General features: G+C 37.1%; 3 protein-coding genes across 5 annotated transcripts in view; 1 reads left to right on the forward strand and 2 right to left on the reverse strand.

Annotated features, from left to right (window-relative positions):
- Positions 1-15,214, reverse strand: part of LOC127164386 (cilia- and flagella-associated protein 54-like) — a 31,370-nt gene extending 16,156 nt beyond the window's left edge. Inside the window, exons 1-40 of the mRNA XM_051108320.1 lie at positions 15,066-15,214; positions 14,824-14,929; positions 14,562-14,705; positions 14,315-14,483; positions 14,161-14,219; positions 12,844-12,987; positions 12,624-12,737; positions 12,410-12,511; positions 12,117-12,309; positions 11,639-11,734; positions 10,971-11,083; positions 10,567-10,693; positions 10,351-10,436; positions 10,139-10,276; positions 9,884-10,034; positions 9,365-9,429; positions 9,042-9,167; positions 8,814-8,961; positions 8,647-8,724; positions 8,448-8,569; positions 8,182-8,364; positions 7,971-8,063; positions 7,704-7,889; positions 7,489-7,631; positions 6,816-6,963; positions 6,538-6,693; positions 5,915-6,037; positions 4,634-4,762; positions 4,444-4,549; positions 4,250-4,342; positions 4,022-4,148; positions 3,852-3,948; positions 3,356-3,441; positions 2,772-2,957; positions 2,401-2,585; positions 1,974-2,137; positions 1,672-1,884; positions 659-852; positions 394-529; positions 123-228 (exon numbers count right to left, since the gene is read on the reverse strand). Of these exons, the coding sequence (XP_050964277.1) occupies positions 123-228; positions 394-529; positions 659-852; positions 1,672-1,884; positions 1,974-2,137; positions 2,401-2,585; positions 2,772-2,957; positions 3,356-3,441; positions 3,852-3,948; positions 4,022-4,148; positions 4,250-4,342; positions 4,444-4,549; positions 4,634-4,762; positions 5,915-6,037; positions 6,538-6,693; positions 6,816-6,963; positions 7,489-7,631; positions 7,704-7,889; positions 7,971-8,063; positions 8,182-8,364; positions 8,448-8,569; positions 8,647-8,724; positions 8,814-8,961; positions 9,042-9,167; positions 9,365-9,429; positions 9,884-10,034; positions 10,139-10,276; positions 10,351-10,436; positions 10,567-10,693; positions 10,971-11,083; positions 11,639-11,734; positions 12,117-12,309; positions 12,410-12,511; positions 12,624-12,737; positions 12,844-12,987; positions 14,161-14,219; positions 14,315-14,483; positions 14,562-14,705; positions 14,824-14,929; positions 15,066-15,214 (5,284 nt within the window). The remainder of the gene's footprint in view (positions 1-122; positions 229-393; positions 530-658; positions 853-1,671; positions 1,885-1,973; positions 2,138-2,400; positions 2,586-2,771; positions 2,958-3,355; positions 3,442-3,851; positions 3,949-4,021; positions 4,149-4,249; positions 4,343-4,443; positions 4,550-4,633; positions 4,763-5,914; positions 6,038-6,537; positions 6,694-6,815; positions 6,964-7,488; positions 7,632-7,703; positions 7,890-7,970; positions 8,064-8,181; positions 8,365-8,447; positions 8,570-8,646; positions 8,725-8,813; positions 8,962-9,041; positions 9,168-9,364; positions 9,430-9,883; positions 10,035-10,138; positions 10,277-10,350; positions 10,437-10,566; positions 10,694-10,970; positions 11,084-11,638; positions 11,735-12,116; positions 12,310-12,409; positions 12,512-12,623; positions 12,738-12,843; positions 12,988-14,160; positions 14,220-14,314; positions 14,484-14,561; positions 14,706-14,823; positions 14,930-15,065) is intronic.
- Positions 15,215-15,722: 508 nt separating this feature from the next.
- Positions 15,723-17,548, forward strand: LOC127163747 (protein SCO2 homolog, mitochondrial). Its single transcript, XM_051107100.1, has 2 exons — positions 15,723-15,848; positions 16,552-17,548. Exon 2 carries the CDS (start codon positions 16,563-16,565, stop codon positions 17,475-17,477), a length of 915 nt encoding a protein of 304 aa, XP_050963057.1. The 5' UTR covers positions 15,723-15,848; positions 16,552-16,562; the 3' UTR covers positions 17,478-17,548.
- A 663-nt stretch (positions 17,549-18,211) lies between these two features.
- The window catches only part of ncaph2 (non-SMC condensin II complex, subunit H2), a 36,664-nt gene continuing 32,907 nt past the window's right edge, over positions 18,212-21,968 (reverse strand). For all 3 annotated transcript variants that reach the window (XM_051107096.1, XM_051107097.1, XM_051107098.1), the window contains 11 exons: positions 21,827-21,954; positions 21,651-21,725; positions 21,130-21,199; positions 20,899-21,000; positions 20,772-20,816; positions 20,620-20,690; positions 20,014-20,110; positions 19,708-19,847; positions 19,518-19,619; positions 19,252-19,401; positions 18,212-18,803 (listed from right to left, as the gene is read on the reverse strand). In XM_051107096.1, the coding sequence (XP_050963053.1) occupies positions 18,660-18,803; positions 19,252-19,401; positions 19,518-19,619; positions 19,708-19,847; positions 20,014-20,110; positions 20,620-20,690; positions 20,772-20,816; positions 20,899-21,000; positions 21,130-21,199; positions 21,651-21,725; positions 21,827-21,954 (1,124 nt within the window). In that variant the 3' untranslated portion in view covers positions 18,212-18,659. The remainder of the gene's footprint in view (positions 18,804-19,251; positions 19,402-19,517; positions 19,620-19,707; positions 19,848-20,013; positions 20,111-20,619; positions 20,691-20,771; positions 20,817-20,898; positions 21,001-21,129; positions 21,200-21,650; positions 21,726-21,826; positions 21,955-21,968) is intronic.

The raw sequence follows: 21,968 nt of genomic DNA on the forward strand, positions 1-21,968 counted from the left end.
GGTCTTTTTAGAAAATAAATTATACATTATACATTCAGGTCATTATACATGACCCATGGAAAAATGCACAAAATGGTAAATTAATCAGAACATAAATGGGACCTGGCAACCCTTCTTTGTACCTGCAAGCTCCTTGGGCTCTGGTTCAGCATCATTCGCAGTGATCATAATCCGACCTTCTCCACAGGGAAACAGTAACTGTCTGCTTGCATAATTCCTACACGTCACCTAAGGTTGTCAGTCACAAATTCTAGTCATTTTACCAACTGTAATGGATGCACAACTGGAATATCCATTATAAAGGTTTGTATTTGACAGGCTGTGAACTCAAAATGTTAAGCAGTGCTTGTCAGAGTTAATCAGAATGATGTGTATGTGATCATTTCTGTCTACCTTCTCTCCAGAGATCATCGCAGTGAAGGTGAAGTGAGGTTGAGGGGCTGGAGGGCCCCCGAAACAGCTGATCCTGTCCAACAGTCTCCTCTGTGCATGCACCAAAACAGGTGTGACGATGTGAGAGTAGCGCTCCCTGAAACCATTACGCAATGTATTTCAATAGCATTTTTGCAAGATGAATGATATTTGTGAATATTTTGATTACTTGTTTACTTTCAGCGAGTATACAAATTAATGCTACATCAGTGAGTCATCAGCATACCGCGTATATGTGTTGAAAAGCAGGGCGAGGTGGGCGAGATTCTCCCACTTGGCCTGATAGTACAGAAGCTCTAATGTGTGCAGGACCAGAGTCCTCAGCCAGCGCAGATCTATCACTGTCCCATCATCCATTGGGGCAGAGAAGTACAAGCTGGCCTCAAGCTCTACATCTTGATCATCATAAACATTCCAGAGCTAGAGAATAAAAAGAAAACAAATATGAAAGATATCTTTACAGTTTAGCTGTCATTTTAACAATATTTGACTGCAGAATGGTGCAAATGACCAATCATGATCAAGTTTATTTATTGGCAATTTATTTATTTATTTATGGAAGCCTGTTTCCGCCACTAAAAAAAATATTTTTATCTCACAATTCTGACTTTTTTTCTCAGAATTGTGAGATATAAACTCGCAATTGCATGATATAAACTCATAACTCTGAGTTATAAAGTCAGAATAGCGGGATATAAACTCACAATTGCAAGAAATACGATTTTTTTGCAATTTCTGAGTTTATATCTCACAATTCTGACTTTTTTTCCCTCCCAATTCTGACTTTTTCTTTAGAATTGTGAGATATAAACTCGCAACTGCAAGTTAGGGAAAAGGTTTGTTTACATTGTTTGCAACTCACTATTCTGACATAATAACTCACAAGCGCATGTTATAAAGTCAGAATCGCAAGAAATAAAGTCGCAATTCTGAGAAAAAAGTCAGAATTGTGAGGTTACATTACAGTTCTTGCAATTTTAACTTTTTTTCTCAGAATTGCAACTTTATTTCTCAGAAACATAAGTTTATATCTAGCAGTTTTGGCTTCATTTGTCAGAATTGTGAGTTTATATCTTGCAATTCTGACTTTATAACTCACAACTGCAAGTTTATATCATAATTCTGAGAAAAAGGTTAAAAAAAGGCACAATTACCTTTTTTAAATTTTTTATTTAGCGGCGGAGACCTTTCTTTGGTCTACATATATATATTAAAATATAAAAGGTGATGTTGAATAACCTTCAGCTTCTCCATCATGTCCATGAGAAGATCTGAAGCCAGTACTAGTAGAGGAGTGATCACTGTATACAGCTGCTCTATCGTCAGCCGTCTGATATGGGCATCAGGGCCTTGGCCTCGCTCCACTAACAGGGCCAGTGTGTTGGATTGGTCCCAGAGAGTCCGACACGCCCATTGTAAAGTTGTCCAGTGGCCCCAACGATGTGCCAGCACCTGGTGAAAAGAATGGGGGATGTCGTTGGTAGAACTGCAATATAAAGAGCATGGTAGGTGAGGCCTATTACAAAGGAAACTGCATTTACCATAGCTCTGCGCATGTGTACAGAGGCTTTGTTAAGTGTGTCCAGTAACTGAGAGGTGGTTTGATAAACAGGAGCACCAACAGCTTTTGGGTTGTGGGTGTCCTCTTCACCTTCCACGTCACTATCTGCTGAGTTGAACTCCTCGTCACTGGTATTTGGTTCTCCTGGGATTGTAGTGTAAAGCAGGACAATCATAAACTGCCTCTACATAATCTATGACTTTTTATTCATCACAAAATCCTAAAAAACTGCTTCCACTAATGATAATAATTAGAAATGTTTCATAAGCACCAAATCAGGATGTAAGAATGATTTCTGAAGAATCATGTGACACTGAAGACAACAGTGAACAATGTGAACAATGTGAACAGTGTAAATTCTGTCACAACAGTGTAGAGCTGTCATGCTAAAAAAAACCTTAACCTACCTTGATTAGTGTCTTTAACTTTGTGCTTCACTTCTTTTTTGTGAGCACGCCGTCTAGGATGGGGTACAGCTTTGGGATGTGGAAGTGTCAGTTCAGGTGGCCTGATGTGCTGTGGAACGTTCTTCCACATAATCAGCATTCCACAGTGAGCCAGAGAAAAGAAAGGCAGCGAAAGCTGACTGAAACTGGAAAGGATAGAAAAAGGTCAAGTTTCAATCGAATAGGTCCAGAGAAAACATAATCAAGAGGTATTAACATAACAGAAACATAAACTTGCATTAGAATGAGTTTAAGGTTGAAAACCCAAAATGACATCACTTGACAACTTGATAATTTGGCATTATTCAGTTTTGTTGTTGGATACCAAGTACCAGAGTTTTGAAGGTGGTCCCACATTCTTCCTCAGCAGGCCTAGGTGGGCACAAGCCAGACTCAGATTGGCATGACACCGCCACAGTGAATCCTCAGAACGCATCTGTCTTAGCTTCCAACGACGCTGATGTCTTCTGATAAAAGCAGCCAGTTGATTTAGCAGGATGTCCACAGCTCGAACCTCTCTGAGAGACACAAAAGCAAATTCAGATTTTAAAGATGAAATCACATACACTACCATTTAAAAGTTTGGGGTCAGTAACATTTGTTTTAAGAAATAAATACTTTATAATACTATTTCTGAAGGATCATGTGACATTAAAGACTGGAATAATGGCTGTTAAAAACTCAGTTTTGCCATCACAGGAATAGACTACATTTTTAAATATATTCAAATAGAAAACAGCTCTTATTATAATAATATTTCACAATATTATTATTTTTACTGTATTTCTGATATAAACATTAAAAAAAATTACAGAATCCAAATTACTGAATGTTAGTGTAACCAACTGCACAATAAAAATGCATTTTAAAAATGGAATATTTTACTATTTTGCAAGCAGGGTGAATATTGTTTTACCTTTCAGAGTTTTGGCTCTTGAATGCAATCAGAAGTTTCTTCTGTTGCAACTTCCTGCCATCCCAAAATGTGCCACCTTTTTGTTTCTGAAACATACATTCAGGGTTATTATCCACCTTTTTCTTCAACGAGGAAGTAACCTTATAAAGTGAGACTTTCAGTTCATTATCCACTATAGAGAAATAACGAAAAAAAACAACAGTGTGCAGTAAACAGTAAAACTGTTTGCACTACAAACCAGTGTGTTCATAATTAAGACAGTACATTAAAATAATATGGTATTTCGCAATTTGCAATATCAAGCAGCTAAACAAGCTGATTGGTACAGCTAAAAATAGCAGGATGCGGATGAAACTGGAAGCCAGACCCATAAAATTTACAAATGGCTGCGCCCGTTCTAACAGGAAGAAAAAGCTGGATAAACAGAGAGAACATTAATTTAATGTGTGTAAATGTGTTGCAATATGTTAACCAATTTTACAAAACAGAAGCTTACTTTGGTATTGTACTCAATCACAGAGGTTGTGAAGTCTTTAAACTCCTCCCCTGGTAGACCTGAGTGCTTCTTTAGCCCGAACAAATCCTCATCACGTCTAGAAATATTACAGAAATGTAAATCAAAACACCTACACACTCACTGCAAGCACAGACTATACAAACACACACCTGCTGAGCCAGTTCAAGATGTCTTGCTTCCATTGCAACACCAGATCCAGCTCATCTTCTTGTAGGGCTTTCTGAAGTAAGCGCACAACAAACTCCAGAAAACAAGCCTTATGCTTGAATTTCATCACTAGATCAATCACACACAAATGCAGATGTGCAAAATGAGCGTGTCATAGCTTATTCAGTGAATCAGATTTTTCCTAGTATGTGTTGGTTTTTTTGTTATACCTTCTTTGAAAGCTTGCTGGAGCGGGCTGTTTTCAATCACCATGTAGAGTAAAACAGGATCTTCCTGTCCAGTAAGCTCACATCCATCAGATTCTGCATCAAAGGCCAAATAACATACTTTTCACTTATTGTTTATAACATTTTTGTTTACACATTGGCTTCCTGATCTGAGATATGAGAAAAAAAAGACGGACCTGTTTTGTTAAAGGATGTTTCTGTATGCATGGTTTTCATGCCAATGGCCTCTAAAACCTTTAGCTGCTCATTTGGCCCCTCATCATGAATGGAAGCTGTCTTCTTCTGAAAATTAAACACACATGCACAGACATTAATATTTATTAAAGCAGCACAGAGAGTCTGTGATAAACAAGACACCTCACACACCGCGTCCAGCTCCACTGATGATGTTTTTTTGGCAGGTTGCTGTGAGGCCTCAGTGATCTCCTGAAGAAGTTTCATTCCCAGCTCAAACACAGATGATGCCATACGACTCTCCTGAGTGGAGTGCAAGCTCTAAAAGCACACAGAAATGCATCAACGTGTGCACACATAGCCATTTCTAACATTGCTAAGGTGATATCTACAGGATGCTGGATGAACACATACAATTTGAGGTCAGTTGTTTTTTAATCAAGAATAAAAAGAAGAAGAAGAAGAAATAATTAATTGAACTTATATACAGTAAGGACACATTAAATTGATCCAAAGTGACAGGAAAGATATTTATAATGTTACGAACAATTTTTTTCCTCAATATTCTTTCTTAAAGGAATAGTACACCCAAAAATGAAAATTCTGTCACTAATTACTCACCCACATGTCGTTCTAAACCCGTAAGACCTTCATCTTCAAAACACAAATTAAGATATTTCTGATGAAATCCAAAGGTTTTCTGACCCTGCATAGACAGCAACGCAACTGATACGATTAAGGCCCAAAAAAGTAGTCAAGGACATCATTAAAATAGTCCATGGACACATAAGAGAAGAAATTGTTGAAATTTGTTATTTGTGACCCTGGACCACAAAACTAGTCCATTGGGGTATGGTTTGTTAGGATAGGGCAATATTTGGTTGAGATACAACTATTTAAAAATCTGAAATCTGTGGGTGCAAAAAAATGCAAATATTGTGAAAATCTCCTTTAAAGTTAAGTCCAAATTAAGTTTAAGTATAGCAATGCATATTACTAATCAAAAATTAAGTTTTGATATATTTACAGTAGGAAATTTATAAAATATCTTCATGTAACATGATCTTTATTTAATATCCTAATGATTTTTGGCATAAAGGAAAAATTTATCATTTTGACCCATACAGTGTATTTTTGTCTATTGCTACAAATATACCCCTGCTACTTATCACTGGTTTTGTGGTCCAGGGTCACATTTTTGTTGTCTTTGTGAGCTGAACCACTGATGTCACATGGACTATTTTAACAATGTCCTTACTAGCTTTCTGGGCCTCGAACATAGTTCCGTTGCTATCTATGCAGGGTCAGAAAGCTCTCGGATTTCATCAAAAATATCTTAACTTGTGTTCCAAAGATGAACGAAGATCTTACAGGTTTGGAATAATGTGAGGTTGACAAATTAATGAGAGAATTTTGATTTTAGGGCGAACTATCCCCTTAACAAGTGAGCAGTTTGTTATATATAATCACTACCTTGGCTAAATAGTATGTCATACAGGCGACCATGTGCTCCAGGGACTCTGTGGTGGCAACAGGACGTTTCTGCTTGAGGACTTCTGGAATCTCCAGCAGCACTGTAAAGCACTTCAGCAGCACCTGAAACACACAGATGCAATGAAACATCTATATTCACCTTTGCTATGGCAAAGCCATCATATAAACAGCTGATTTAATAACGAAGTTATAGAACTACGACAAACGTTTTTTCTAGACCCAACCAAATCTAAACAAACATTCAAATCTTTCAGAAGAGAATCTAAAAGACAGAACAGACAGGCTTATCCACCTTTTTCTTCTTGTAAATTTTATTTTTTTCCGGTTTCATCCGCATCCAGCTATTTTAGCTGTACAAAACAGCTCATTTTGCTGCTTGATATTGCAAATTGGTTTGTCTTACCATATTATTTTAATTATCAACACACTGGTTTGTTGTGCACACAGTTCAACCGTTTACTGCACAATGTTATTCTTTTCATTATTTCCTTATAGAGGATAATGAACCAGTAGTCTCACCCATAGGCTTACTTCTGTGTTAAAGAAAAAGGTGGACACACTGACATTTTTTTATTATCAAGCACATTTATAAAATTAGTCACCTCTATGACAGGTTCTGAAGGGATCTGGTTGAAGATTAAAGGAGTGAGAAGGCCGTAACAGCTCACTACAGCCTGCAGGGCGCCACTGCTGTCATTGAGGTGCAGAGCAAGATCAATGGCCACCAGCATCCGTTCACACTCTGCAAGCCTGGCCTCCTGCGATGGATGGGTAGACAGAACAGATTTACAAGGACTAGGGTGAATTATTTGGGAATAAATGGGTTTTATTATCAGTTCTGAATAAATATCTAAACCATTGTAAGGCTGATTTCACTAACCTGGCCCCAGATCAAAGCCCCCCCATCACAGAGACTGTCACAGAATAATGCCCCCTCTTGGATGTGAATATCTGTCTGGATGAAGACAGTGGAGAAAAACAGCTGCTGTAGGAGAGGAGAAGAAAGCTGCAGGGTCTCTGGGCGGAGTCTGCATGAAATAAAAACAGATGACAATGGAACAGATATTTGATAAGACACATGAACTTACATATGACCCTGGACCACAAAACCAGTCTTAAGTAGCACAGGTATATTTGTAGCAATAACCAACAATACACTGTATGGGTCAAAAATATAGATTTTTCTTTTATGCCAAAAATCATTAGGATATAAAGTAAAGTTCATGTTTTTATTTTGTGTATTTTGATCATATTTTGTAAATCTCCTACCATAAATATATAAAAACTTAATTTTTGATTAGTAAAATGCATTGCTAAGAACTTAATTTGGACAACTTTAAAGGTGATTTTCTCAATATTTCGATGTGTTTTGCATCAGATTCCAGATTTTCAAATAGTTGAATTCTCTCCAAATATTGTCCTATCATAACAAACCATGAAAGCATATTTAGCTTTGTATGCATGTATAAATCTCAGTCTGAACTGAGTAAAAACTGACCCTTATGACTGGTTTTGTGGTCCAGGGTCACATATTATATTATACTGAATCAAACCTTGTTTGAGCCAATCCTTCAAGACATGCTTCTTGTTCTGGCTCTGGACGCTCAGGATTTGAGTTTGGGGGAAGAGTAAAGTGGCTCCAAAGCTCATTACAAGCTCTTTTGGCAATGGAGTAGAGTCCTGTCTGATAAGCCACCTAAACAACATAAATCTGACATTAAGTGGCTGGCTATTTTGGGCGGCACACAATAAGGTTCGATCTGCGTACCTGAGCTATGTGGGCCCAGGTTGTTAGTAGTGGTAGAGGCAGAGAAGCCAGTAGAGGCCTGGTGGTCTCTCCAATGGCACCCCCCACCATTTTACCCTGAGCATTAAAAGCAGCCACTGCAAAAATGTACTTCTTATCAGGTTCCAACCCGTCTACATGAAGTAAACGTTCACCTCTGGCGGGAGTCTGGTTAAAACATAAATTTCTTTTCAGATACTGTGGCTGAAAGATAAAACAATATAAATAGACTGAGTACAAAAACCCTACCACATCTCCAGTCCCACACAAGTAGCAGTCTTTAAGTCGTACTTTTAGGTTGACACCTTCTGCTTCTCTTGCATAAATACTGTACCAGCAAACCTAAGCCAGAATCAAAGTGAAGTGATGTTCTTCAGCATTTACATTTAAACACCAGGAAATAAATCCAAAAAGTACTTGACGGATGTCAAAGTAATGCTTTTAGAAAAGATTTGACAACCTCCGTCTCCAGTGTGTATGGTGCAGGAATGAAGGTCATGGAGCGGTTGGTGCGTGAGAGAAGTATTGGGGCTGGTGGTGGCTGTCTCTTCTCTGCCATTCCTAAAGTGTTCTGTGAAGGAAAAGCACAACTAACCAGCCTCCTCTCTTCAAGCTCAGCTTTCTCCATTAGCGTTATGGCCTCCTGGAGAGATTGAAAAATCTTGAGTTTACATCATGTTATGTTGATGTGACACCAACTGTTTGGAGTTGATGTGAAATACTGACTTCAAGTATCTTCTTGGTCTCTCGGCTCATCTGGTTCTTCCTGAATGCCAACAAGGCCTTCTGCACTAGGAAAACACACTTAGAGATGTTGTTCTTCTTGATTTTCTCAAGCACAGCAGCATCTGTTAAAAACAGTACATTTTGGGTTAAACTGACCTCTTGTTTTAATATGTTAATGTTATATTGTTTTAAAACTCACCTCCTGTAGGTCTGTTTGTTTCTGAAGCCTGTGCTCGATTAACATGTGACTTCTTAGACTCAATTAAACTCATCTCGTCTGAGGAGAACAAACAAATATGACAAATTCAGTGACATGCTTTCCAATGTGTTTCACTGAGATGCTGAAAGTTTGCACATCTCTCTGACCTGGCCATGAGTCAGATATTTTGAGCGCGAGTCTGTGTTGGAAGACCAGCAACTCCAGGTGTAAATCCATGGAAAGGGCACTAAGGTCAGAGGTACTGCTGCTCCCTGGGACTCTGTTGCTCTTGGAACTCTTATTGTCAGAAAACTTCTGTGGATAAGAAATTATAAAGCATGCTTATTGTATCAGTAACAGAAAGTTAACAGGGCTTGTTTTGCAACAAAACTTGCCTGCATGAACACTTCGTCAAACACAGCAGAACCCCCATAAAGTGACCTGGCCCGTCCTCTGGACACACAGTCCACACCTCGTTCCACCAAATCCAATGCAGTCTGCAGCTGTTCAGTTCTCGACCTCTGCAAACATGTTGAAAATATAGTTTTATTAGGGTTAAACCCTGACACAATTCCATAAAAGTGCATTAGATTTCGTTGGATCAAATGCAATCTGAGATTCTAAGGGAATTGTACTTATTTATATTCTAAATGTTAAATCTGATGCTACATAACTTACACTAGTTCTATCTTATATTTCTATTTGTGGGACAACATACCATAAAAAGAGAGCTTGCAGATTTTCTAACAGGGATGGACTCTTCACTGCTATCTTCAGTGGTGGCTACAGAAAGAAAAACAGAAAGAAATATGTCTAAATATGTAACTAAATGTGCAAAATAACCATTGCTCAAAAGTTTGGGATGGGTCAGATTAAAATGTTTTCATATGCTCACAAAGACTGCATTTATTTGATTCAAAAACAGCAATATTGTGAAATATTACAATTTAAAGAAACTGTTAATAATAAACTCTATTCCTATGATGGCAAAGCTGATTTTTCAGCATCATTACTCCAGTCTTCAGTGTTGCATGATCCTTCAGAAATCATTCTAATATGCTCACATGGAGCTAAGGAAACTTATTATTATCAGGTTTGAAAACAGTTGTGATGTTTCATATGCCTGTGGAAGTCATGACACATTTTTAAGAAATCTTTGATGAGTCATGTTTACAGGATATGTTGTAATAGTTCAATAATTTGTATATAGACTGGGGTTGCTGTGTGAAATCTTGACCTGTCTTTCTCCCAGACTGTGGTGGGGCGTCCGCGCTGCTTTCCAACACCATGGCCAGTCTCTGAGTCATTTCAGTCACTAATATGAAGTCCACTTCAGCCAGCTGGCGCTCATGGGCCACTTCACACAGCAAAAGCAGGGTCTCCACCCACTTTAGAACCAAACAAATAACATAAAACACACAATTACATGTTTAAAATGTACAAAGTCTCTCATAATAAGCATTTTAGATTTATTGTTTGCTTAAATAATAACCTGTTCTTGGTTTGCCATCCTTCCTAGGTATCGCACAGGGTCATAGTGTCTCGACTGTGCTCTTTGAAAGACCGTTTTGCATTTAGCCCAAAAGAAGAGCACGATGTCCAACACTAAGTCTGCATCTGGCTGGATATCCTATTTGGAAACACGTATAAACATGTCAGATTAAGGCTTCATGAGCTTTTCAAAGAGTGTGAGAAAGACCTGACCTTGTCTGTCCTGCACACGCAAGCATGAAGTGTCTGAATAAGATTGAAAAATTCTTCTGTCATGACTGCTTGCACAACGTTCTTGTCTGTAAGGGAAGAAAACAATAAAAGAGGGATGATGTTAATTTTGTGTTTATATAAAAATAAAAAGAATTTTATATATGTTTGTCTTTTGCTATGAGTGAATCAAATTGCTGTGTGAAGTATGATTAGTACCGGCTTGACCATCAAAAGCAGCATCTTTCATGATGAATTTAACTCTTTGAGTGGACATCAAATGCTCCACAGCCTCCAAAATTCTCAGTTCCAGCTCATGCTTTCTAAACGTGCGGCTTTCCATATTCTGTAAAAAGTACAAGAAAAAATAACAAGATAGCAGTCTGGCTGACATTTTAAGCCATATCATAGATCAGGTAGTGCTTAACCCTGTTCCTGGAGATCTACCTTCCTGCAAAGTTCAGATCCAACCCTTATCAAACACAACTGAACCAACTAATTAGGATCTGAAGAAGCACTTGATAATTACAGACAGGTGTGTTTGATCAGGGTTGGAACTAAACTCTGCAGGAAGGTAGATCTCCAGGAACAGGGTTGGGCAGCCCCGTCATAGATGTACTTACAGCTAGCGCTGACAAAAGTGCAGTAGAGAGTGGACTAAACGTGCTCCACTGTTCATATCTGAAGAGCTGCTTCACGAACTTCACCGCAGCATCTACTGCGATCTTACTCTTTCCTGAGAGACACAAAACAGAGACCCTGAGCAACACATAATGCATAAAGACAAATGAGAGTGAAGGAGAATACCTGGCAAGTTAAAGTGATAGTTCACGCAAAAATGAAAATTCTGTCATTAATTACTCACCCTCATGAAAAACAAATTTGGAAAACAAATTAATGTATTTTTGATTAATTCGAAGAGGTTTTAGACCCTGTACAAACAACAATGCAACTACCATGTTCAAAGTCAGAAGGTAGTAAGGATGTTGTTAAAATAGTCCATGTCCAAGTTGTTATTTTTCTTTCTGCATAAAAAGTATTCTCGCAGTTTCATAAAATTAAGGTTGAACTACTAATGTCACATGGACTATTTTAACAATGTCCTTACTACCTTTTTGGGCACTGAACGTGTCAGTTGCGTTGCTATCTATGCAGGGTCAGAAAGCTCTCAGATTTCATCAAAAATATCTTAATTTATGTCCCGAAAATGAACGAAGGTCTTACAGGTTTGTAATTAATGACAGATTTTTTATTTTTTGGGTGAACTATCCTTTTAAATCCAACGACTCACCAGCGACAGCTGTGTCAAAGAGAGAGAAGGTTGGAGTGACTGCATTGACAGAGGGAGGCAGACTCTCATCAAAAGTGTGGTCAGAATCACCAAAACCTGCAAAAGAACGGATATTTAAATCCTAAATGCCTGTTAACAACAATAACTATATTAGCATCCACTCCAATACACATAATGCTCTGTTTATCATAAGCACACACTGCAGTTTTGTGGTCTGTCACTTTAAATACTTAGTTCTTTAAAGTAGGATAGATTCAAGATTGGCTGTCAAGATTTCTATCATTCATATCTGGGAAAAAATGTTCAGAAAGTAATAACAATTATATTGTTCATCTCTTTTGTTATTGTTATAGTTGTAGTGAAGTTTTTTTGAAAAGACTATTAAAACTTAATAGTTATATTTATCGTTATAGCTATCATGAACAGGCCTAAAAGTGACATTCAGTTGCACAGAGCCAGAGATGATGCAAAAGCGTACCAGACAACAGGCTAGTGCCAGCCGAAATGAGCTCCAGCACCACATCCTGGACCTCGAATTCTTCAGGCATGCCAGTCTGCAAAAGCCTGACAGAGCTGTCCCGTAGAGCTTCTATCACCGCCAGAAACCGAGCAGCATTGCCTTCAAACATCTCCATCAGGATACGCTCGGTTGGCGTACGAGGCCATGGAGTCTACAGAGAAATATAAAGGAAGAAATAGAGGGAAAAAAAGAAGATACTAGAGAAGAACTATGAAAAAGATGCATTGCACATTATTAAATTGAATACTCACTAGCTGTAGCTCTTTTAAATTGCTCTTCTGTTTAGGTCTGAAGAGGCCTTTCGGTTTCCTACGGGGCTCGTACACCGAACGCTTAAACACCATCACTGCAAGCTTCTCTCCATTGGAGCAATAACATGATTCAAGACAGGCATGAAAATATGGTAGTTATAATACAAGAACGATAAAAACAACAACATGTTTCATTTAGGCTGCATTTTCTCACTTTTATTGTAGCCTGCTTATATGCTTGTTGGGTCTCAAATGACACTTGGGAGCCAGTCATCTCCTCCAGCTTAGCCAGTTCACTGATCTTGCCAAGGGCTCGGCGTGCAAACACCTACATATTGCACAACAAGAGGCGAGAAGAACAGACTGCCCATGTTCTCTTTGAAATCAGTCATAAAACGAAGTTGATTTAACTTTTTGATGTGAAACTCACTCACCTCTGCCTGAACTGAAGCACAGTCATGAAAATAACATTCACACACAGCACAGTAAAGTGTGGCCCTCCATGGCAGGAAGTTGGCAGCCAGCAAAGGAACAGAGGTCTCTAGGCATGTGCATGCCCATAGTAAGTATTCTAAAACCTGAAGAAAGACAAAAAGACAAATCAAATCAAAAAGTTTTTGAACAGTAAGATTTTTATTGTTTTATTAAAAAAAGTCTCTTCTGCTTGCCATGCCTGCATTTATTTGATCCAAAGTACAGCAAAAGCAGTTAAATTGTGAAATATTTTTACTATTTAAAACAACTGCTTTATATATTTTAAAATGTAATTTATTCCTGTGATCAAAGCTAAATTTTCAGCATCATTACTCCAGCCTTCAGTGTCACATGATCCTTCAGAAATAATTCTAATATGCTGATTTGCTTTTATTATTATTATTATCAATATTTAAAACTGTTGAGCACATTGATGAATAGAAAGAACCAAAGATCAGCATTTATTTGAAATAAGAAGCTTTTGTAACATTTTGTAACAAAGATTTTCTTCTGAACGTTCTATTCATCAAAGAAACCTGAAAAAAATCAGCTGTTTTCAATATGATAATAATAATAATAATCATCATCATTATTGTTTTTTAAACAGCAAATCAGAATATTAGAATGATTTATGAAGGATTGCTTGACTGGAGTAATGATGCTAAAAATTCAGCTTTGAAATCACAGGAATAAATTACATTTTAAAATATATTCAAATAGAAAACAGTTATTTTAAATAGAACAAATATTTTAAAATTTTACTGTTTTTGCTGTACTTTGATTCAAATGCATGCAGGCTTGGTGAGCAAAAGAGACTTCTTAAAAAAATGTAAAAACTTTTGACTGGTAGGGGATATGTTTAATTTGTTTTGCAAAAAAAAAAAATAAATAAATAAATAAAAAAGTAATAATATAAAGTTTCATAGAAATGTACATGTTGCTTTGTTTTATATATATATCTATCATATTTCCCCATTTTCTTATTTCTATGTTAGGGTTAGGGGTTAGGGTTAGGTTAGGGTTAGGGTTAGGGTTATTTTTATGCAACTATGTTATGCAACATAGTTGCATAAAAATCTTTCAATTGATTGGGACTGATAAGATTTTATAAAACTTTTTTTTAATTTATAACGCTCACCAAGGCTGCATTTATTTGATTAAAAAATACAGTAAAAATTTAATATTATGAAACATTATAACTATTGAAAACAACTGTTTTCTATTTTAATACATTGTAAAATTTCATTTCTCATAGATAAAAGCATGTTTTTGCAAACCTGTGAAGCATGGCCTGCTGACATCAGGAATCTGCATATGTTGTACGTGTGTAACGAGCCTGAGAAAATACAGAAAACAAGTCACAATTCATTGTCAGTGTGATAGAACTGCACACTGACAATAAGCCTAGCACCGAGAAGTCACTGAAGGTACCATTGTACACGATCCAGCATAAATTCTCATGAGGTAGAACAGCCTGCATGAGAATGCGCACAAATCCCAGGATGCTCAGCAGCTTCTGAACCCCACTCTGGTCTGGCAGTGCACCTTTCTCTTTCTCCAAATAGAAGATGCACTGGCATTCTCCCTGAAGGGCACGAAACTACACATACGCAGTTCAAAGGTCATTAAAATGGTATTAAAACCAACAGATAAATGTACTTAAGGCAGGATCTCTAACCGTAAGTCGGGCTCTTTTTGAATCAAAGCCATCTGGGAAGAAGGACAGCTTGAAGTGCTCCACGTCTCGTATGTTTTCTAAGCTTAGTGTGCAAAACTGCTGCAGATAGTGTCTGTACCCTTGCCAGAGAGCAAGCCTGTAAAGCTTATAGAAAATGATGAAGAATATTCACATGAAAGGAAATATAATATCAAAAAATGGATGAAGATAGATAGATAGATGTGGGAAAAAACTGGAAAGGAAAATACATTGTTGTATGTACCTTAGAGTCAAAGAGGAAATCTGCTGTTTGCAACAGGTGCTCTTCGAAATAAGCGGGAGGAAGGCGACATTTATACTTGTTCCATGTTTCAAACAGTTTTATGGACCTGTCAGTTAACAATAATATTTACATGTTAATTAAGTACATTTAAACATCAAGAAAATGATATAAGTCATAAAAATACTACAAAACACCAATAAAATTTGAGTTTTTTTTGCCCTTTTTCCGTCTCCATCTCTTACCCTCTAGAGTATAAACGGTAGTCATAGTTCGCTAAGCCTGAAAGCTTCTTTATATGCGTTTTAAACTCTTTTAGGTCAATTTGAAAAGCTGACAGGACAGGGTTGTTTTTATCCAGGGGTCCGTAGTAGGATGCTGGTGCGGGGTCCATGTTTTAAACTGCGCGTGTCAGGCTCAGTGTTTGAGTTTGTTGTTATGGATACGACGCGCGTGCGCGCACTCTTTTCGCGCACTGCTGTGCGCGTTCGTGCGTTCCAGGTAACGCCAATCTTCTGTCTGATTTTATTTTTAATATATAAAAATTCTGTTAATACAAAATCGACTTTAACACACTGACTCTGTTATAAACAGTTTTCTTATGTGCTTGTTTTATTTCTTGGGTGTCCGATTTAAAAAAATAATTATATTCAATACAATATGTATACACATAATTCTTGAAAACCGACCGCCAATGTACATATTTCCACTGAACTGTTTCATCATTTTAGTCTTTACCAACCTGCCATCTAGTGGCCGTTCAGCACTAGACCGTTAATGACGAATCTACCGCAAGATGTATTGTAGCAAATGTTAACACATAGTACTTAGTAATATTAAATAATAAATATTTATTTTATTTATGATTATATTATTTAAAATCACAACAATTCTACTCAATCTACACTGAGTGCTGTAAACGAATCTGCGACCTCGAAACTCAAGTGTGACACCGCCTGACTGTTGTGCATGTTACATGTGGAGCTCAAGTTTAAGGAGAAAGAAGGACAGACGATTGTAACCTCAGGGTTAGTAAGATTTAAACGTGTTTTAACTGTAATTTTGTGTTCATATGTGTGTTCACAAATCCTGTATTTGCACCGACCAAAGACAGTGGTATAAAAGACATTTGATCGTAGAGCTAGCTTTGCTAATATTGTCATTGACCTGCCTTAATAGAAAGCTATTGCATTTACTATACAGTACAGGATGGAATCCCTCAATGTCTTTATTTATTTGTTTGGCTTATTCGTTTTCACTGTAACAAAAATCACAACAATAAAGGGAAAATCCAGTTAACAGTATCAGGAAAAAATACATTTGAATAATGCTATTTATATACATATATTGATTTTAAGTATTGAATATTTATATTATATAATTATTCTATAATGATTATATATTATATAATAGTTATAATATATTACGTAGTGATTTATATGTTTTTAAATATTCCTCTTTTTAGATCTGTATAATTTATTATACATAATAAACAGATTATCATCCTGTTTCTGGAGATCTGCCTGTGGAGTTTAGCTCAAACCCTAAATAAACACACCTGATAAACCAGATAATCAAAGTCTTTTCACTTGTAAATGAAAATCTGTCCCTCTGTAGGAAGGCAGATCTCCAGGATTCATAACCTTGAATCAAATTGTAATTGTAGTTATCAAGCACATTTGAACTTGTGAGCTCAGCTCACTCCCTTTTTTTCTTCTTTGTCTCTATCAGTTATACTGAGGATGTTGAGACTCAGCTGCCTTAGAGGACTGGACTGGCATTGTCCTTCATGGAGCATCCTAAGGTCAACAACGAGAGAAACAAGTCAGCTTTCATATAATTTCCCAAAAACCACATTCCCCTCATGCAGAACTTTCAAAAACACACCTTCATTCCTCTTTAAAACATCAGGTTTTCCTCAATCACACTACTGTCCACCAAGGCTATTTGGAAAACAAAGAGCTTTTTACTCTCAAGGCCCCTCTAAAACACCAAACCCAGGCTCGTCAGCAGGTGTCAAACTGCGTACACGCTTGGTGGTGACGCTTCTTTTCGGAGGTGGCATTATTGGTACCTGGTGGTACGTCCACCAGGAAAAACAACAGAAGATCCAGATGCAGCGACTGGAGCAGCTGAGAAAAGTGGCAGTCGGACAGGGAGACTTCAGTCTGTTGGATCACACAGGACAGCGAAGGACCAAACGTGATTTCCTAGGCCGTTGGGTGCTCTTATACTTCGGTTTCACCCACTGCCCAGATATCTGCCCCGACGAGCTGGATAAAATGACTAGCGTGGTGCGTATTCTTGATAAAGATCCCAGTTTGCCTCCTGTCCAGCCGCTTTTTATCACCGTCGACCCTGAGAGAGATGACGTTGCTGCTATGGCAAAGTACGTAAAGGATTTCCACCCCCGGCTGATTGGATTGACGGGTACCGCGGAGGAAGTGAAGCAGGCAGGACGGGATTATAGGGTCTACGCCAGCGCTGGGCCTAAAGATGAGGATGGAGATTACATTGTGGACCACACCATCATCATCTACCTGGTTAACCCAGACGGACTGTTTCTGGACTACTACAATAGAATGAAAAACGATGTACAGATTGCTGAGAGTATACGGAATCACATGAAAAACTATGTTAAATTATTTCCAGATTGATCTAAATGGGGGAAAACGTGTTTTCACAATAAAGCTGTATTTCAAAACGCTGATCAACCACATCCTAGTTCATTATGTGCATAATTAACTACAAGTAAAACTTAAACGACAGTACTATCTTTTTTGTAACTGAAATAAAGATTAAATAAAATAAATTATATAGAAAATCTTAAACCTGAAAAATTGGAAATGTTGGCTACAGAATTATTTACTAAGTACTAAAATAAATTAAAACTGAAATAAAAATACATTTTAGTAATAAAAGCATAAAAAATTATTCAGATGAAAAGTGAAAATATAAAAATCTAATTCAAAATATTAATAAATGCTATAACAGCATTTAAAGATTACTAAAACTAAAGACTAAAAAAAAATTAAAAATTATTTATCCAAACTATTCAACTTGGTTCATTAGCCGCTATGGGGAAATAACGAGACGAATAACAATGTGCAATAAACGATAAAACTGTTTGCAAAAAAAGTGTGTTCCTAGTTAAGATAATACATTTAAAAAATATGGCAAGACACACCCATTTGCAATATCAAGCATAAAACAAGCTGTTTTGCACAGCTAAAAATATCTGGACACTGATGAAACCGGAAACCAGACCCATAAAATTTACAATTGGCTGCGCCCACTCTTTCAGTAAAAAAAAAAGGTAGAGAACTCACAAAAAACTAATTGTCAATTGCACCTGCTATTTACTCACATCGCACACAAAAGTGAGTTTTTAAATAGCTCAGCAGTATGTTTTTATTTTTGTCTTCTATAAAAATGGCTTAGAAACTGTACAGACATGCAGTTTACTTAGATATGAAAATGGGGGGGATAAAGTCTCCATCATCTTAAAATCTCAGAAAATGCATAGAAACAGACCTTTTTAACCATTTTACAGACTTTTATCATAATTTTAGCTATGAAATATAACACAAAGCATCTTAAAACGCAGGTCTTATACACCTGTGAAAACACCTGTTATTTTTTTCATCTCAGGACTCACATTCATCCAAGCATATTTAATGACCAAATCTAAATGCAGTGCTGGATATCAAAATACAGGAGTTACCAGACAAAAAAAGACCTAGAATAGAAAGTGTTTTTATCTCTTCAACACGGTCAGTGATAAATAGCTTCTGTTTGGGGCCAAAGATAAGAGATAAGTAATAAACAAAACTAAAAGGTCAAGGAATATCCGTAGCAGAAGGTGCATTGTAGGTTTTCAGACGCTCATGAGCCCTCTGTGTAGTCAGTAATGTTAGCTCCATAGTGTCTACACTCTCTTCAAGCCCATCCTTCTTGTCAATCTCCACTGTGTAATCATTGGCCTGTAATACAAAAGTAGCATCAGGTCATAAACTGGCATTTTTGTTTCAAAGGTTATGTTTTCAGTTAAAGGGATAGTTCACCGTAAAACAAAAATACTGTCATTAATTACTCACCCTCATGTTGTTCCAAACCCATAAGACCTTCGTTCATCTTTGTAATACAAATTAAGATATTTTTGATGAAATCTGAGAGCTTTCTGACCCTCCAAAAATATCTTAATATGTGTTCTGAAGATAGAAGGTCTTACGGGTTTGGAATGACATGATAATGACAGAATTTGGATTTTTTTGGGTGAACAATCCCTTCAAATAACTCAATTGTCTACACAAATCGCAGTCAAAGGAATAGAAGTTGCTCAAAATGACACAGACAACCTAAATGGTAACACATAACTAGACTCTCAGCCTCAGGTAAATAGTACTAGCAGTCATTGCTTTTTATACCCACCAGTTGTAGCGCAGCCAGCATGTATCTACAGGCTTCTGTGTTCTCTTTGCCTTTGACGACAAAGGCAAATGATCTTTTCACTCCCACGCTAGAGAGTGATTGGACAATTCTGTCTCCATACTCATGGATGTCAAAAGCTGGACGGGTTTCCTGTACACAAACGTTAGATGCTCATTCAATGGGGTTAAAATGCAACCGATTTAGTTTTTATTCTGAACATTTTGGAAATATGTTATAGAAACCTTACAAGAGTAATCTCACATTACCTGATCAGCAAGATGAGGGTTGATTCCATCCTCCCACTCTTTGACTCTTCGAGACAACGCAGTCTCTTGCGCATACTTCTGAGAGTTCACCAGAAACAGGTCCTGCATACAAAAAACCAAAAAGAATAAACTACCGCTGTCCAATTCATTAAACATTATCCTGCGAAAAATCGATCTTAGACTTTCATACCACACTCTTCTTGACCAGATCTTCATAACTCATCCGGCTCATATGCAAGTCATTGAAAATTTGCTCCTGTTCACCAAGGTGGTCTACAGGTTCAAGATCATCAACCAAGTCGTCATGCTCCTCATCTGAAAAGTCCTCACCTGAATATTATTCAAGGAATACAACAAAATGTTTATGTTTGGTGCATTTTAAAAAGTGGTTCTGTTCAAATAATGCTCAATTTTAACTGATTAATGGTGAAGAAGAAAGAAAAAGTTCTAAGGTTGGATGATTTTCAATGCATTTGTGTTAGTGTTTGCATCTCACCCTCTGCGTCTGGATGCCGGACAACCTCAACCTGGTCCTCGATATTCTCTGGTTCCAAGTAAGTTTTCTTTAATTCCTCATCGGAGACAAAAACTCCCTATGACATATCACAAATACGCTACTGTTTACAAATTAGGGTAAGTACGATTTTTCAGAAGGTTCAAAAGAACAGCATTTGAAATATGGATATTTGGCAACATTATTGTCTTTAATGTCACTTCAGATCAATTTAAAAAAACATTTACCCTCCAAAAATGAAAATTCTGTCTCTAATTAGTCACCCTCATGCCGTTCCAAACCTGAAGACCTTCCTTTATTTTCAGAATACAAATTAAGATATTTTTGATGATATTTGAGATTTTTCTGACTCTAAATAGACAGCAATGGTTCTACCACATTCAAGGCTCAGAAGGCTTGTAAGGACATAGTTAAATTAGTCCATGTGACATCAGTGGTTCAACTGTAATGTTATAAAGCTACAAGAACACATTTTGTGCACAAACAAAACTGAATTTTCATTTTTGGGTGAACTATCCCTTTCATTAATCTTTGCTGTCAAAAGAAACCCAAAAGTTTTGACACACACAAATCAAAAATTGTACTTACCCTTTTCCTGAGAATCTGCTTCTGTACTTTCAGACGCTGACCCATTTTACTCACAAAAATGTAATTAAGGTCTACAATAAGACAAAAAGCCTGATTTGTATAAATTACAACTACTTAGTGATTTTTTATAGCACAAGGTTTTAAAGTATTACCAGGATAAGTAGGTCCATTTTTAAGCTTGCGATCTGCAGTCTCAACTGTAAAAGAAAAAAACTTTTCTTAGTCACCCAAACAGTTGTCATTCATTCCTCTTTAAATAATAACCTGATAACAACTTACAGGCTTTAGAGTACCAGCTCCCAAAGTCCTGAAGTTTCGAAGCACCCTTCCTCTTCCTCTTTCCAGACTCCTCAAGACCTGCTGGCACTTTATAACACTTTCCTATAGAGTTCAGAAGGAAAATAAAAGTCAGGCAACAAAAAAGCCATAATGGAAAAGAATAATTAATTCAGTTGTTTTAATGGAAAACCATCAAGACACATCCTGAAGTACATCAGATTGAGCACACACCTGTTTTGAGAGGTTTGTCCTCTCCAAATGTAGCATATGAATCATGCCATTTCCAAGGGTCCACAATTTCCTGAAATATGCACATGCAATTGAATACTTTTGTCAGGATATAATAAGGCAACACGTAATACAGAATGCCAGCATAACATACCAAAATCATACTGATAATTTAGAATGTACTACAAATCAATGTGGTTACTTGATTGATTTACTGTAAGTGCAAAAGAAAAATGGCCATTTTATGTCCTCCTTTTCCTTCTCTTAAGAGTGGGCGCAGTCAATTGGAAATTCTATAGGTCTGGTTTCCAGTCTCATCTGCGTCCAGTTATTTTTAGCTGTACAAAACAGCTCATTTTGCTGTTTTATACTGCAAATTAGTGTATCTTACCATATTATTTTAAAGTATTATCTTAAGTATGAACACACTGGTTTGTAGTGCAAACATTATTTCCCTATAGCGGCTAATGAACCGGAAGTCTCATCCATAGGTTTGCTTCTGCGTTAAAGAATAAGGTGGATACCTTGAGCTGCTTGGGTTCCTCTGGAATTGGCTGTACTGCAGGTCTTGGTCTTAACATCCTGCCCTCACTGGGGGCCTAGATCAATTTAAAATGGAAAGCTTTAACAATTACATTCAACAGATCTTTTAACAAATACCAAATATATCAATATTTAATTACACAAATGATTTTGGCACCTGTTGTCTTTCCACCCACTCTTCACACTCCACCTCCATCCCATGATCTTCCAGTGGTGGAAGATCCTCTGCACCATTATCTTCTTCATCATGACCACCATTAACCTCTATTTCATTAACATCTTCACCTGACAACGATCAG

The sequence above is a fragment of the Labeo rohita genome, chromosome 4, assembly GCF_022985175.1.
Source record: "Labeo rohita strain BAU-BD-2019 chromosome 4, IGBB_LRoh.1.0, whole genome shotgun sequence".
NCBI lineage: Eukaryota > Metazoa > Chordata > Actinopteri > Cypriniformes > Cyprinidae > Labeo > Labeo rohita.